The sequence below is a fragment of the Mirounga angustirostris genome, unplaced genomic scaffold, assembly GCF_029215605.1.
Source record: "Mirounga angustirostris isolate CCGP_5_RB_7025 unplaced genomic scaffold, mMirAng1.0.hap1 SCAF_2, whole genome shotgun sequence".
NCBI lineage: Eukaryota > Metazoa > Chordata > Mammalia > Carnivora > Phocidae > Mirounga > Mirounga angustirostris.
Window position 1 is genome coordinate 5,095,734 of NW_026991710.1, and position 12,576 is coordinate 5,108,309.

General features: G+C 52.7%; 1 protein-coding gene across 1 annotated transcript in view; it reads left to right on the forward strand.

Annotated features, from left to right (window-relative positions):
* Positions 1 to 2,521: 2,521 nt before the first annotated feature.
* CUNH4orf50 (chromosome unknown C4orf50 homolog) overlaps positions 2,522 to 12,576 on the forward strand; it is a 46,475-nt gene continuing 36,420 nt past the window's right edge. Inside the window, 4 exon segments of the mRNA XM_045881828.2 lie at positions 2,522 to 2,808; positions 6,650 to 6,795; positions 7,645 to 7,673; positions 10,122 to 10,688. Of these exon segments, the coding sequence (XP_045737784.2) occupies positions 2,522 to 2,808; positions 6,650 to 6,795; positions 7,645 to 7,673; positions 10,122 to 10,688 (1,029 nt within the window).

A 12,576-nucleotide genomic window follows, 5' to 3' on the forward strand; every position in this document is an offset into this window, starting at 1 on the left:
CGGTTTGAGGTCTTGTGTGTAGGGGGGCTAGCTGCAGGGGCACTGGGCACTGTGTCCCCTGTTCCTTGTCAGGGTTACCTTGGAGAGATGAACACGGTGCTTTAGCGAGAGCTCAGCACCTATCTGAGCAAATTCATTAGCTTTCCTCCCACCGGCTGCTCCTTCCCCCTTTCTTCCCCCTCCTACCATCCTGTGCACGGAAAGTCTCATGGTCCCCTCTGGCTCCAGCTTTTCCCTCACCTTCCATAGCCAGTTTGTGACCTGTGGAATTCTGCCCGATGGTCCCAGTACAAACAATGACATGTTTGTTTTTGCCAGTTTTCTCACATTTAACCAGAACCTGCTAGAGGCCTGCCAATTTGGGGTTGCTCCTCCCTGAGGTTGTCTAAGAGCTCTTGGGGGCTTCTGCAGACTCCAAACTATGCCCCGCCAGACTACGCCCAGCAGTTAAGTAATTTCCCCAGGATTCTATCTGAGAATACAAATGAGATTCAATCCCAGGCCGTGTGGTCCAGGTGCCTGATGACATCCCTCTCAGCCGCCACCCCACCCCGCTGCCTCCATGTCTGTCGCAAGCTCTGTGGGTCACCCCAGCACACCGGCCACTGCTGGAGCAGTGGAATTAAAACAAAACCTTCCCCCAACCCAGAAGACCTCTCCGTGGAGGTAGACAAGAAAGGAAGCATGTTTATTCTTGAATGAGCATCAAACCAGAACGTGATGCGCATCCTAGGTGCTCTGCTCAGAGATTTGCAGAGACAGAAAGGAATCTCACCCCTTTATTAGCCAAGCAGCCACAATCCATTCTGTACATGCCCTCAGGATAATAGTGATCAGTTTTCCAGTAAGAGGACTTGACAGCACCATCTGTTATGCCTAGGTCACCCTAAATTCACCTTGCCGTTGGGGTGACCCTCTGTATTTGTTAATTTGGGTTTTTTGTTGTTGTTGTTAGTCTCAGAGGTAGAATTTAGTGATTCATCAGTTGTATATCATACCCAGTGCCCATCACATCACGTGGCCCCCTTAATGCCCGACACGCGGTTACCCCATCCGCCTCCAGCAACCCTCAGTTTGTTTCCTAGAGTTAACAGTGTCTCTTATGGTTTGCCTTCCTCTCAATTTTCATCTCATTTTATTTTTTTTTATACAAAGGGGAACAAAACTTTTCTCATCTTTATGACAGGTGGCTTTGGGGCATGGAGCCAGGCATCCCCTGAAGTTAGGCCCCTCACCTCCTACAGGACCTGGGAGACAGGGTTGTATTTTCCTTGGATGTTTGCATTCCATAGAGATGGTCCCCAGGCCCTTCAGAGAGACATTCCTGGATCAGAAAGCTGGCAAAAGGCTTACCCTGTCACCTCCTGCATGCCCCAGAGGATGCTGTCCTCAAAGCAACATCTGACCAGGCCCTCCCTGCCTCTAAACACTCCCAGGACCGCCCCCCCCCCCCCCCCCCCCCCCCGCCCAGTGGCCCCAGAGATATGCCAAAGTCTTTGCCCTGGAGCTCAAGGTCTGCACGGACATGGCCCTAAGCCACCGTCTGTCCTTCCTCATTTCCCGTCCGAGCACCCACAGGACCGGCCACTCCCTTCATCTGTCCTGATGCTGCCATGGGTCTGGGACCCGCAGGCTGCCTCCACCTGGCAGAATCCTGTGCCCGCCTCTGTCAGCTGCAGTCCCTCCAACCTCTGGCTCCCTCCTGCAAGACATGTTTGCTCCTGCCGGGTCGTGGTGCATTCATTTCTCACCTGAGTTTTGGATTCAGACCCAGGTTTGAATCCTGATTCTAGCACTTCTCCTATGTGAGGCCTGGACAAGCTCCTCCACCTTCTGGAGCCTCTGTCTCACCATCTACAAAATGGCTATGATAATGCCCACTTCCTAGGATTACCTAGGAAGTGAGTCTCTGTCTCACCATCTACAAAATGGGTATGATAATGCTCACCTCCTAAGATTACCTAGGAAGTGAGCCTCTGTCTCACCATCTACAAAATGGGTTTGATAATGCTCACCTCCTAGGGTTACTGGCACAGCTGGACCAGCTAGGGTGATGTGACCGAGATCTCAGGCGATACTCAGAGTGCAGCACTAGCCCTAGGTCCCTGATTAATGTTTCCGATCCTCAGAGAGGAAGCATAGAGTTTCATTCACTCATATAGGAGGGTGAAACTTGAGCTGCACAGCCGAGAATTTATATTTCTGATGGTCCTGCCTGGAAATTTCATCTTACCTCTCTGTGCACATCATTAAGCATTTAATTCCAAGTGACCTTTCTGCGATGTTTTCTTGCTTTGGGTGGCATGCCAGCTTGTAAACCGAGAGGCGTTCATTCATATTGTATGATGCGTGTGAATGAAACCCAAGGCCCACTCGTGAATAATTCACCTGTTCTTACCCTCCTCAAAGGTTATTCTCCTGCGCAATCTGAAGGCCCTGCGGACATCTCGAGATCTCCAGAGAGTCAGTGTTGAAAATCTACTTAATGTCACGAAGTCCTGACCCGGGAGCTTTGTATGGGATGGAGCCCACGGCTACGGGACGGACTGAGAAAAGCTTCAGCTACGTTGTCAGAGTGCCCAGCAGTGATGGGCTTGACATAATGAACGTTGATGTGAAGATCGACACTTGCTGGGTATTTCAGGACTCAGAGGACAGTGGTGAGGAGCGGGGCCGTCCTGCGGACGAAGCAGCCGGAAGCCCAGAAGTGGATACGGGCGCGCTCAGGAAGCAGCTGGAATCCTCCAAGCGAAAGCTCTTGGCAACTGTGGACAAGTCCGTGATGTCCAAGGCCAGGCTGAGGAGCAGGTAAATACGGTGTTTGCACCTCCTCTTGGTGTATTTAGCGAATCCTGGGCATCCTAATGGGCTTAGATCAGTGTGTTGAATTGCTTTTGAGGCTGAGGATGCGGATGCCCGGGGCAGCCCCACCTCTGGTTCCTCCTCCGTCCTGTCCTGTCCTCTGCTCCGCAGGTCAGGGGCTGAGCCCGCACCGTGTCCCAGGCTCCTGAGCTCCAGCTTCCATGGGGGTCCAGCCAGTGGAAGGCACCGAAGGGAGGAGGAAGAGAGAGACCAGGGTTTCCCCTCTCCTGCTAGGGGTGACATCCCACAGCGACCCAGCCATGCTTTTGGGCTCCTCTCTGGTCCTCCCCACCTGGTGGCTGGCTCCTGGGCCCAATATCACTGCCTCCTCCCTGCATGTCCCTCTGGCCACAGGGGCAGGAAGGGTGCCTGTCAGTGGCTTATCTCTGGGTTGCCGGTCCTCTCTGTCTGGCCTTTTAGCTCTTCTGTTATTACAGCAGACTCTCTCTGCTTATTTCTCACTGCTGACCTTCCTGACTTGGGTACTGTTCTCCTGGTGGAAGCGATGGGGTCCAGAGGTTGGCATGTGAGCCCAGGTCCTCCAGGCCCATGCTCGTTCATGACCATTACCTGATCCTGAGGCCAGCAGAGTGAGGTGGGGTCCTGCATGCATGTCAGGGGAGAAATCCACCATGGAATTGCAGGACGGTAATGCCTGGGATCCATCCAGACAGGCTTACCACGATCCCAGCAGCCAAGTTTCTTGGATTTGTCTGGGACTTCACCATTTTTTGTATTTTCCTTCATTTTAATGAAGGCAAGTCATTAAATGTGTATTTACATGTGCTTTTTATCTTTTTCCTCTTTGTAAGACTTTTTACAGGAAGAAATTCACATATCAGAAAAGTTGTTTTGTTACTTTATGTGATTGTCCATTCATTCATTCATTCATGCCCTGTTCATTCATTCATTCGTTCTCACTCATTCTACCACCTGCACTAGCCCACCCCAGAATCATGTGCTGAGTTATGTCAGTTTGCTCAGGCTGCTTTAACAGAGTACCATAGACTGGGGGACTTAACAGAACTGTACTATCTCACAGTCCTGGAGGCTGGAAGTCCAAGTTCAAGGTGTGGGCAGGTTGGTTCCTTCTGAGGCCTCTCTCCGTGGTGTGTAGACAGCTGCCTTCTCCCTGTGTCCTCACGTGGTCATCCCTCTGTGCGTGTCTGTGTCCTAATCCCCGCTTCTTGTAAGGATCCCCATCAGATTGGATCCGGGCCCACCCAGATGACCTTATTTTAACTCAACTACCTTTGTAAAGGCCCCGTCTCCAAATACGGTCACATTCTGAGGTCCTGGAGGGTAGGATTTCAATATGCGAATTTGAGGGGACACAAATCAGCCCATAACATAAATCCTGGGGGTTGCGACCCAGGGAAGGAAGGGCCTCCCAGCCCTGGAGAGAGCTGCACTGTAACCCCACGTGGTTGTGGATTTAAATCTTTCTCTGGAAAGACTGGCAGTGAAAACCGGAAAGTCATCGAGCCCGGGGACAATGGTGGGAAACCCTTACCAGTGGAGACCCCTCTATGCAAGGAGAGCCCTAGGGGTACCATGAGCAATGGAGGGGAGGGGGCCTCTGGGGCTGGGGCCCGGGGTGAGGCCGCTCTGGAAGGGAGCATCCTGGACCTGCCTGTGGGGAAATGTGGGCTGTGTCCTCTGTTCTCGGAAGGTGGGCCACACTATCCTGCATGAGGGGAGCTGGGGCGGGGAGGATGGACTGCGTTATCCAGGGTCACTAAGAGGGGAAGCCAGGGTTTGAATGCACAATGGGTTAATTTCACCATGGGTGTCATCTCGCCAGGGTATGGTAAAGGTTAGTAGTGTACATTGGGGTTCACTTTGATGAAAGGGTTAAAATTCTAAAGTATTTATTATGGGGCGCCTGGGTGGTGCAGTCGGTTAAGCGCCTGACTCTCGGTTTCAGCTCAGGTTGTGATCCCAGGGTCGTGAGATCGAGCCCCATGTGGAGCTCTATGCTCAGCACAGCATCTGCTTGAGTTTCTTTCTCCCTCTGCTCCTCCCTCCCCTGAAATAAATAAAAATCTTTAAAAAAGTATTTATGATAAAAAGAATAAACAGTGTAGTTAGAAATTTGAGAAAGAAAACCCACTCCCATCTTCACTACCCTAGCAATCATGTGTATTCATCTCCAACCTAAATGCCACAGATTTATCAGTAGCTCTACACTTGAGTGTTTACTCGGTTCCAGGCATGGTTTACATGTTTGTTTACATATTCACGTATTTAATCCTTAAAACAATACCCCAAGTCAGATGATAGCGTTATCCTCAATTTATAGATGGGGAAATGAAGACGCAGGGCAGTTAAGTGACCTCTCCACGGTCACGCACACATCCAGCCACGTCGGGGGGCTCGGACTTGAACCCAGGTGGCCTGCCCAGGGTGGTGATAGCAGCCAGCCATTTTTCCTGCTGCCCTGGTGGGGTCTCCTGGCTTCATAGCACTCTGCAGCACTGCGTCTTAATGTTTGTTTAACTGGTCGTTAATCCATGAAAAATGGTACTTCATCACCTATTTCCTATTTGTGAGCGTATCAGTTCCCGAGGGCTGTGAAAACAAAATACTGCAAACTTGGTGGCTTAAAGCAACATACGTGCATCGTCTTATAGTGCTGGAGGCCAAAGTCCTAAAACTGAAAAGAGAGGCTTTTCTTGTCCCTTTCAGATATCACCACGTTTTATAAGCAAGCAGGGGCTCAGCTTGCTTATAAACCTGGGGTTTATAACCTGGGACCACTCCTCAGTTCAGTTTAGAAGGAACTTGATCACAAAAGACACACTTCCTTCTGTCACTTACACGAGTCTTCCTCAGGGCCTCAGAACTAGAGCAAGAGAGGAGACTCTTGGCCTTATTATTGATCATCATGCAACGTTTCATTCAATCTCCACAATAACGCTCCGAGCTAGGTACAATGACCTCTATTTTACAGATAAGGAGACTATGGGTCAGGGTGGGGAGCAAGCCCAGTGAAGGCCTCATGGCTGGTTGGTGGCAGAGTCAGGAAGCAGAGCTAGGGCCTGACCCAGGGAGGCAGAATGTGTCTTGGGGCAGCGGGCCCCCCTGTGTGGACTCGGGCCGAGGAGTGAAGGTGTGCTCAACATTCCCCCAGGATAAGAAAAGGCTTCATGTGGCTTGGCCGTCCCTAACTATGAGGCTGTTTCCACCTTCTCTCTTCTGTAAGTAATACAAAGATTAGTGATTTTAATTGCGGAAACTTTTTTCTGAATTTCAATCATTTCCTTGGAAGAGATTCGGAAGAGCGTAGCTCAGATGGGAGGCAATGGAGCATAGTGTTAAAAGTATGAGTTCAGGAGTCAGATGGTCTGGGCTCGAGAATGCTGTGTGACCTCGGGCAAGTTGCCTGGCCTCTCTGATCCTCAGTTTTCTGGTGTGTGAAGTAAGGGTAAGGGAACTCACCCGCAAGCTGGTAATGTGAGGCTTGACTGAAACAACACAGATGAAGCTCTTAGGCCACGTGTCTCTGGCTCAGTTCTTTGTTGGTTTCACCTGAACTTGGGATTACCGGCTTAGGGAGAACAGTCTTAAGATTCCTGATGCATGGTGCATTATTATTCCATAGATACCTTTGAAGTATTCTAAATCATCTTACATATGTATGAATGTTTCACAAAATGTGATTTTGTCAGAATTTCAAATTGGCCAAATGAACCAAAAAAAAAAAAGGTTGGCCTCAGTGTCAGTGAAAATGTTAGGCCCTTTTCACGGCCTCCTGAGTAAGCACCTTCCTGCTTCCGTGCCGCAGAACCCAGGAGCTGGAGCTCTCAGGAAGACACCTCCTCCGGACGGTGGCGCCGCTGAGCGCCCACGTGGCACAGGAAAGGAGCGCCGCTGCCCAAGCCCAGGAGAAGCTGCAAGCCTTGCTGGGGGAGCTGGCCAGCCAGGTACCATGTCCCCTCTTCTTTCCAGACCTTGTTTCTTGACCCAGCAGGGTGGCCCCATGTGCTTGGAGGAGGCGGCAGCTGCAGCTGAGCAAAGACAATGGTGGGTAGTGGTGGTGGGGTGCTGGGAGATCCCAGCCAGGGGGCTTAGAGGGGTCTTGATTCCAACTGTGCAGGCAGGGGCTGCGGCACCTGGGGCAAGGGCCTCAACTGCTCCATCTGTACAATGGGATCCGCATCCCGCCCTGCCTGGCTCACCAGGGTTCCGGGTGGGATCCGCTGCGGGGGAAGGGGGTTGGTGAGAGCATTGGGTGACCTGCAGGGGCCGTGCCCTCACTGGGAGCTTTGGCCAGAGGTTCATTTCTGTGGCCCTTGTGCCTGGCCCCAGGGAAGCCAGCTCAGGCCTAGAGACAAGCTGATGACTGATGTAGGGTCCCTGCTCTCAGGAGCCGGCATGCAGGTGGGGGCGTGGATAGGAGACAAGTAACTCCCCAATTGGATGCCAGGGGCCGGGGGGAAGGTGCAGGCACAGTGTGTGTGCATGGAGTCGGGGGGTAGAGGGGATCTACAGAGAACTGAGCCAACTGAGTTGGCCCTCACGGGAAGGGCGTGTGAGGTGTGGACAACAGCCTGTGCACAGGCACGGGAGTGTGGGAGAACATACTGGAGCCAGAGCAGAGGGTGTGGCCGTAGAGAGGGCATTGGCGAGACAGGAGGCTTCCAGAGGGGCCAGGTTGCCAGGACCACGGTGTGGACCAAATATTGACTGCAATGAGGAGCAGGCTTTAGGGGACTTTAGCAGGAGAGGCTCAGGACAGGGTTTTGGGGAAATTATTCTAATTGCCTGGGAAAGAGAGAGAGAGAGAGATGGTGGAGGCACGGCGACAAGTTAGTGCTTTGGACAAGCAGTGAGTCATGCCAAACCTTAACTCTGACGCTGCCTGGCTGTGTGACCTGGGGCAAGTGATTTAGCCTTTCTGGGTCTCAGTTTCCTCCTCTGTGAAATGGGAATGATATAGTACCAACCGACTAGGGTCGTTGTGTGGGCTAATTGAGTTAGTATGTGTAAAACACTCACAACAGTAACAGTAAATAATACCAGCTGCTTTCATAAATATTAGCCTTTATTGCAAGATTCCAGGGGAGATGATGAAGGCTGGAGGTAGGGCACACTTGGGGAATACTGCAGAGGCAGAAATGACAGGCTCCCAGGACGGCTGCATGCGGCTCTCAGAGCCTCCCCCACCCCACCCCCCTGGACAGCCCAACAGCGACCGTCAAACTGCAGGTGGACGCCCGCTTGTGGGTTGTGAGATGAGGTCCGTGTTGCAACCAGCATCTTAAAAACGGAATCAACTAGGAAATAAGAAAGGGCATTAGTATACAAGGAGTGCTGTTTCGTGAAACTTCTCTTTCCATGGCACATGTGTGCGTGTCATAGGACACGGGGGGAAAGTATTTTCTCAGAGCGGGGAGCAGTCAAAAGAGCAGGAAAGGGGTGAACAGAGACAGGATGTGGAGCGTGGAAAGATAAGGAGCTCATTTAAATTGAAATTCGTCTTCGAGACGCCAGGGAGACATGCAAGTGCATTCTCCCCTCTGCATTGAAGTCCGGCTGCAGAAAGTACCGTTAATGTCCTCCCCTGCCCCCCCAGCATGCTCTCATCTGTGTCCTGAGAGGAGGTGTCCCCTGAGAGGTAGTGGCATTGTATGGGATCCCACCACAAAGGATGTAATCTCTCCGTGGAAAATACTTCAATAAAGATGTGTTGGGCCATGCCCTATATCCATGTAGGATTTCCAAGGGGCCTCAGCCACAGCCCCTTGCAGTCACGAGATGTTCCCAGCGTGAATGGGAGACAGAGGACGAGGGTGGGAGCAGGGACAATGCTGTCGGGGGGCTCAGAGGCACCGCGGGACCAGCAGGTCTGTAGGATGCTATGGCCTCTTCGGAACGCATGTCCTTATTAGCGTGTCATGTGATCTCTACACTCCTGGGAAGACCTATCAGGAAACCCCACTTCCAGATGAGGGGCACAAGTTCAGAGGGGTGGGGGTGCCTGTTCAGGGTCCCTCCGAGACCACTTGGCCCAGCTACAGCCCTGAACCTCTAGTAATGTCCACGTTTCAGAGCAAGTTTTATAGGAGTGCATGGATGAGTTTTTTTCTGCCTTGTGTACCTGATATTTGCCGAGTGGCAGTTTTGCCCTCTTGTCCTGTTCCCAGGAAAGCATTTGCGTATGCAAAGTGACCTTGTTTCTGTAGTGACCTGTGGTCGTTCTGAAAGCCGATAAAGACAGACCAATCGGTGATGGAGCTGTTTCGGGATAGCTGGGAGCAGTTTTCCTGCCAGGGAATCGGACTCCAGCTTCATCTGCCCCACATCCCCCAAGAACAAGCTGTCAGACAAAGTCTGCCGAGCCGTCCCCGGGCTTACCTCTTCTACTGTGCTCTGTGCTGTCTTCTGTAAGCTCTCCTGGGCCACAGCAGTGGCCAGCTCTCGGCACGCACTAGGGCCTGAGACAGAGCTTAACATGGAGACAGTGCCACCCTCGTGGAATTGGGCAGGGACTCCCGTTTTCACCCTGGCTGGGTCACCCTGGTCCAGCTTACAGCTCCAGGGCTGGCAGAGGGCTGGGTCCAAGAACAGAGAGATGTGTTGTCCAGACCTTGAGAAAAAGCCTTGAGTCAGATACACGGAGGTTCGAATCCTGGCCGTAGTGACCTGTAGCACAGCGATACTGTGCTAGCCGCTTCTGAGCGTCCCAAGGGGTTAGTGACAGTGCCCAGTGCTTGGGGGTATGCACAATAAGGAACAGCTGCGTGCAGTGTCTCACCAGCCAGAAGCCAGGGCCGGCTGACCTTAGCAGGGTCAGGCATTAACCCATTAGGGTTAGGGAAATGGAGAGATCTGGGAGGTCCTGGGTGGACGTGGGGAAACTCAGATGGGTCCAGGCCACAGTTCTTTACAAACTGGTGTGGAGGTATTCAGTACTGAAACCACTGGTGCGGCTCTCTCCGTGTGCACCAGCTGATGCCCACGTGGCCCAGCACAGTTTCCTTGCAAGGACCCAGGGAGCTCCCGGGTGCAGGGCTCCTAGGAGGGTGAGGTGGGGGAGGCACTCCTCCCCTGCAAAATCTGCGTGGGCGCCAAAAAATTCAGTAATGAAATAAATAATATTTGATGCAATATTTTAATGCAAAAAATAATGCATGAAAAAAAAACCCCATGCACAAAACATGGAAGTTTAAAATAAAGACAGTGTGAGCGACAGTGTGTCGGGGGCTGGCTTCCTGACGCCCTCATCCACCGCCAACTTGTAGGTTCTGGAGAAGGAGCGCGCGGCCCGGCGGCTGCGGGAGCGGCTGCGGCGCAAGGACGAGGCGCTGGGGCGGCAGGCGGCGGCCCTGGAGCGGGGCCGGCGGACCCAGCGGCTCCAGCTGGGCCTGTTGCGCGAGCAGGAGCGCGGCCTGCGGCAGCAAGTGCAGCGGCTGGAGCGGGACGTGCGGCGCCTCTGTCGCGCGGCTGGCCTCCTGTTGGCTGAGCTGGACGCCCCGGCCCCGGGCAGCCCCCGCCCCCGCCCCCTCGGCACGGCCGGCCTCCGGGGCGACCCCGGGGAGGCCGCGGAGCTGCGCGCCCTGCAGACGCGGGCGGAGCGTGGCGAGCGCGAGCGGGACGAGGCGGAGCGCCGGCTTCGGGAGCAGCGCGCCACCGAGCGCCGGCTCCGCGGGCAGCTGGAGGATCTGCGCTGCTGCGTCTATGAGCTCAAGCTGTCGGAGATCGGCCTGCAGGGCCAGGTGGAGGACCTCGCCCAGCAAAACCAGAGCCTGCGCGAGGCGCTGGGGGCCCAGGCCCTGGGGGAGAGAGCGCGCAGTGCCGCCGCTGCTGGTCCCTGCAGCCCGGTAAGTGGCCGCAACCCAGGGCGCCAGTGATTTTTTGATTTTTCTCTAACTTTAGCCTACAGCCACGTGTTAATCACCAGCTCCTCATTCCCCAGTCTTCCTCTTCATCCACTCATCCAACCCCAGCAGCCCCATCCATCCATCCTGGTTCCATCAGTCACCTACCCACCTAAATGCACAGCTAGTCATACACCTTCACCTACCCATCCTTCAGTGCAGTCACCCCACTAGCCATCTGTCCACCTTCTCATCCACCCATCCACCTGTCCACCGCGGACCACCCACTTGTTTGCATATCCATCCATCTGCTTGTCTACCTACCCTCCACCATCTCGTTCACCCTACCACCTGCCCGTCTATCCCTCCATCCAGCCACTCTACAGGGAGCCAACCAGCTACCCTTTACCCCTTATCATCCGCTCCCTCCTGTCCATCCATCTCTCCAGCAGTTAGAGTCCCCGCTGTGTGCCAGGCCCCGTGCCAGATGAGCCCCTTTGGGTGTGCACTATTGTGTAACTGCCATGTGCCCGTGAAGTCTTCCCAGTCCATCCCCTCCGTCGAAGGTGACGGCCCCTCTCCCACCTCCCGCACAGCCCCAAAGGTGGAGATGGTTCCCTGCCGACGGTGCTGTATGTGCATCTTCATTTCTCCTCCGTCAGACTGTGAGCTCCTTGAGGGCAGGGTCTGTGTCTGATGGGTCTTTGTAGCCCACACCATCAACACACAGAAGGTCCCCAAGACTAGCAGTGGAAAACACACAGGGTTGGGTCCCCTTCTGGTTCTCTTACTTACTAGCTGTGTGACTTTGGGCAAGTTTCTTAAGATCTGCAAGCAAGGGCAGATTGGACCTCTGTTTTTTCATTTGACTGACAGAAGAGTAAAAACTAATGTTTAAGATATTCCTGCTCTGTGCTCAGCACCCTCCTGGGAGTTTTCAAAGGCATTATTTCATTTAATGCTCAAGAAGACTATGAGGTGGGCGCTATTGGTATCCCCACCCCGCATGTAAGGAAATCGAGGCTCAGATCTGTTGTCACACAGCTAGTAGGGAACAGAACTGGAACTTGATCCAGATTTGATGGGAGTCCAAAGTGCTCTGTTTCTCCTGCACCAGCCTGCCTTCCTGAAAAGAGAGAGTTAACTCAGCCCCTCCCAAGAGATCAAGATCCTGCTTCTTTCCACCAGGTCAGTTTACATTTAAGGAGCAATCAGTGAGCAACCTTACCCAAAGAAGACTACTAGTTAAACAAACTAACAAAAAAAAGTCAAATTTTTCTATTTCAAATTAACTAGAATTTTAAATGCTCTACGGTGTCTCTCTGCTTAAATCATATTGATAATGAGTTTCCCTGTGGCCATTTAAAAAAATTACTTTATGCTCTTGTTTCTCTTCTGTGTGATCTATTCATTCTTCCTCCGTTCTATCCATCAGATAAAAGGAAACCAGTGTACATTTAATATTGGCACCTTATTGTAATTCTGGAAGATAAACCATGATAGATGGAAATGGTCATTTATTGGGGCTGCTGTAATGAAGGACCATGAGCTGAGTGGTTTGAACAGCAGTTCTGGAACTTGAAGTCCAAAGTCAAGGTGTCGGCAGGGTTGGTTCTCTCTGAGACTTTGTGGGAGGGTCTGTTCCAGCCCCTCTCCTGGGCTGGTGTAAGCCATCTTCTTCCTGTGTCTTCCCAGTGTCTTCCCTGTCTGCACGTCTGTCTCTGTGCCCAGTGTCCCCTTTTCATAAGGACATCGGTCACACGAATGGACCTCATTGTAACTAATTGCATCTGCAAAGACCCCATTTCCAAATCAGGTCACATTCTGAGATTCTGGAGATTAAGGCTTTAACTTGGGAATTCTGGGGGACACCATTCAACCCGTGACAAGT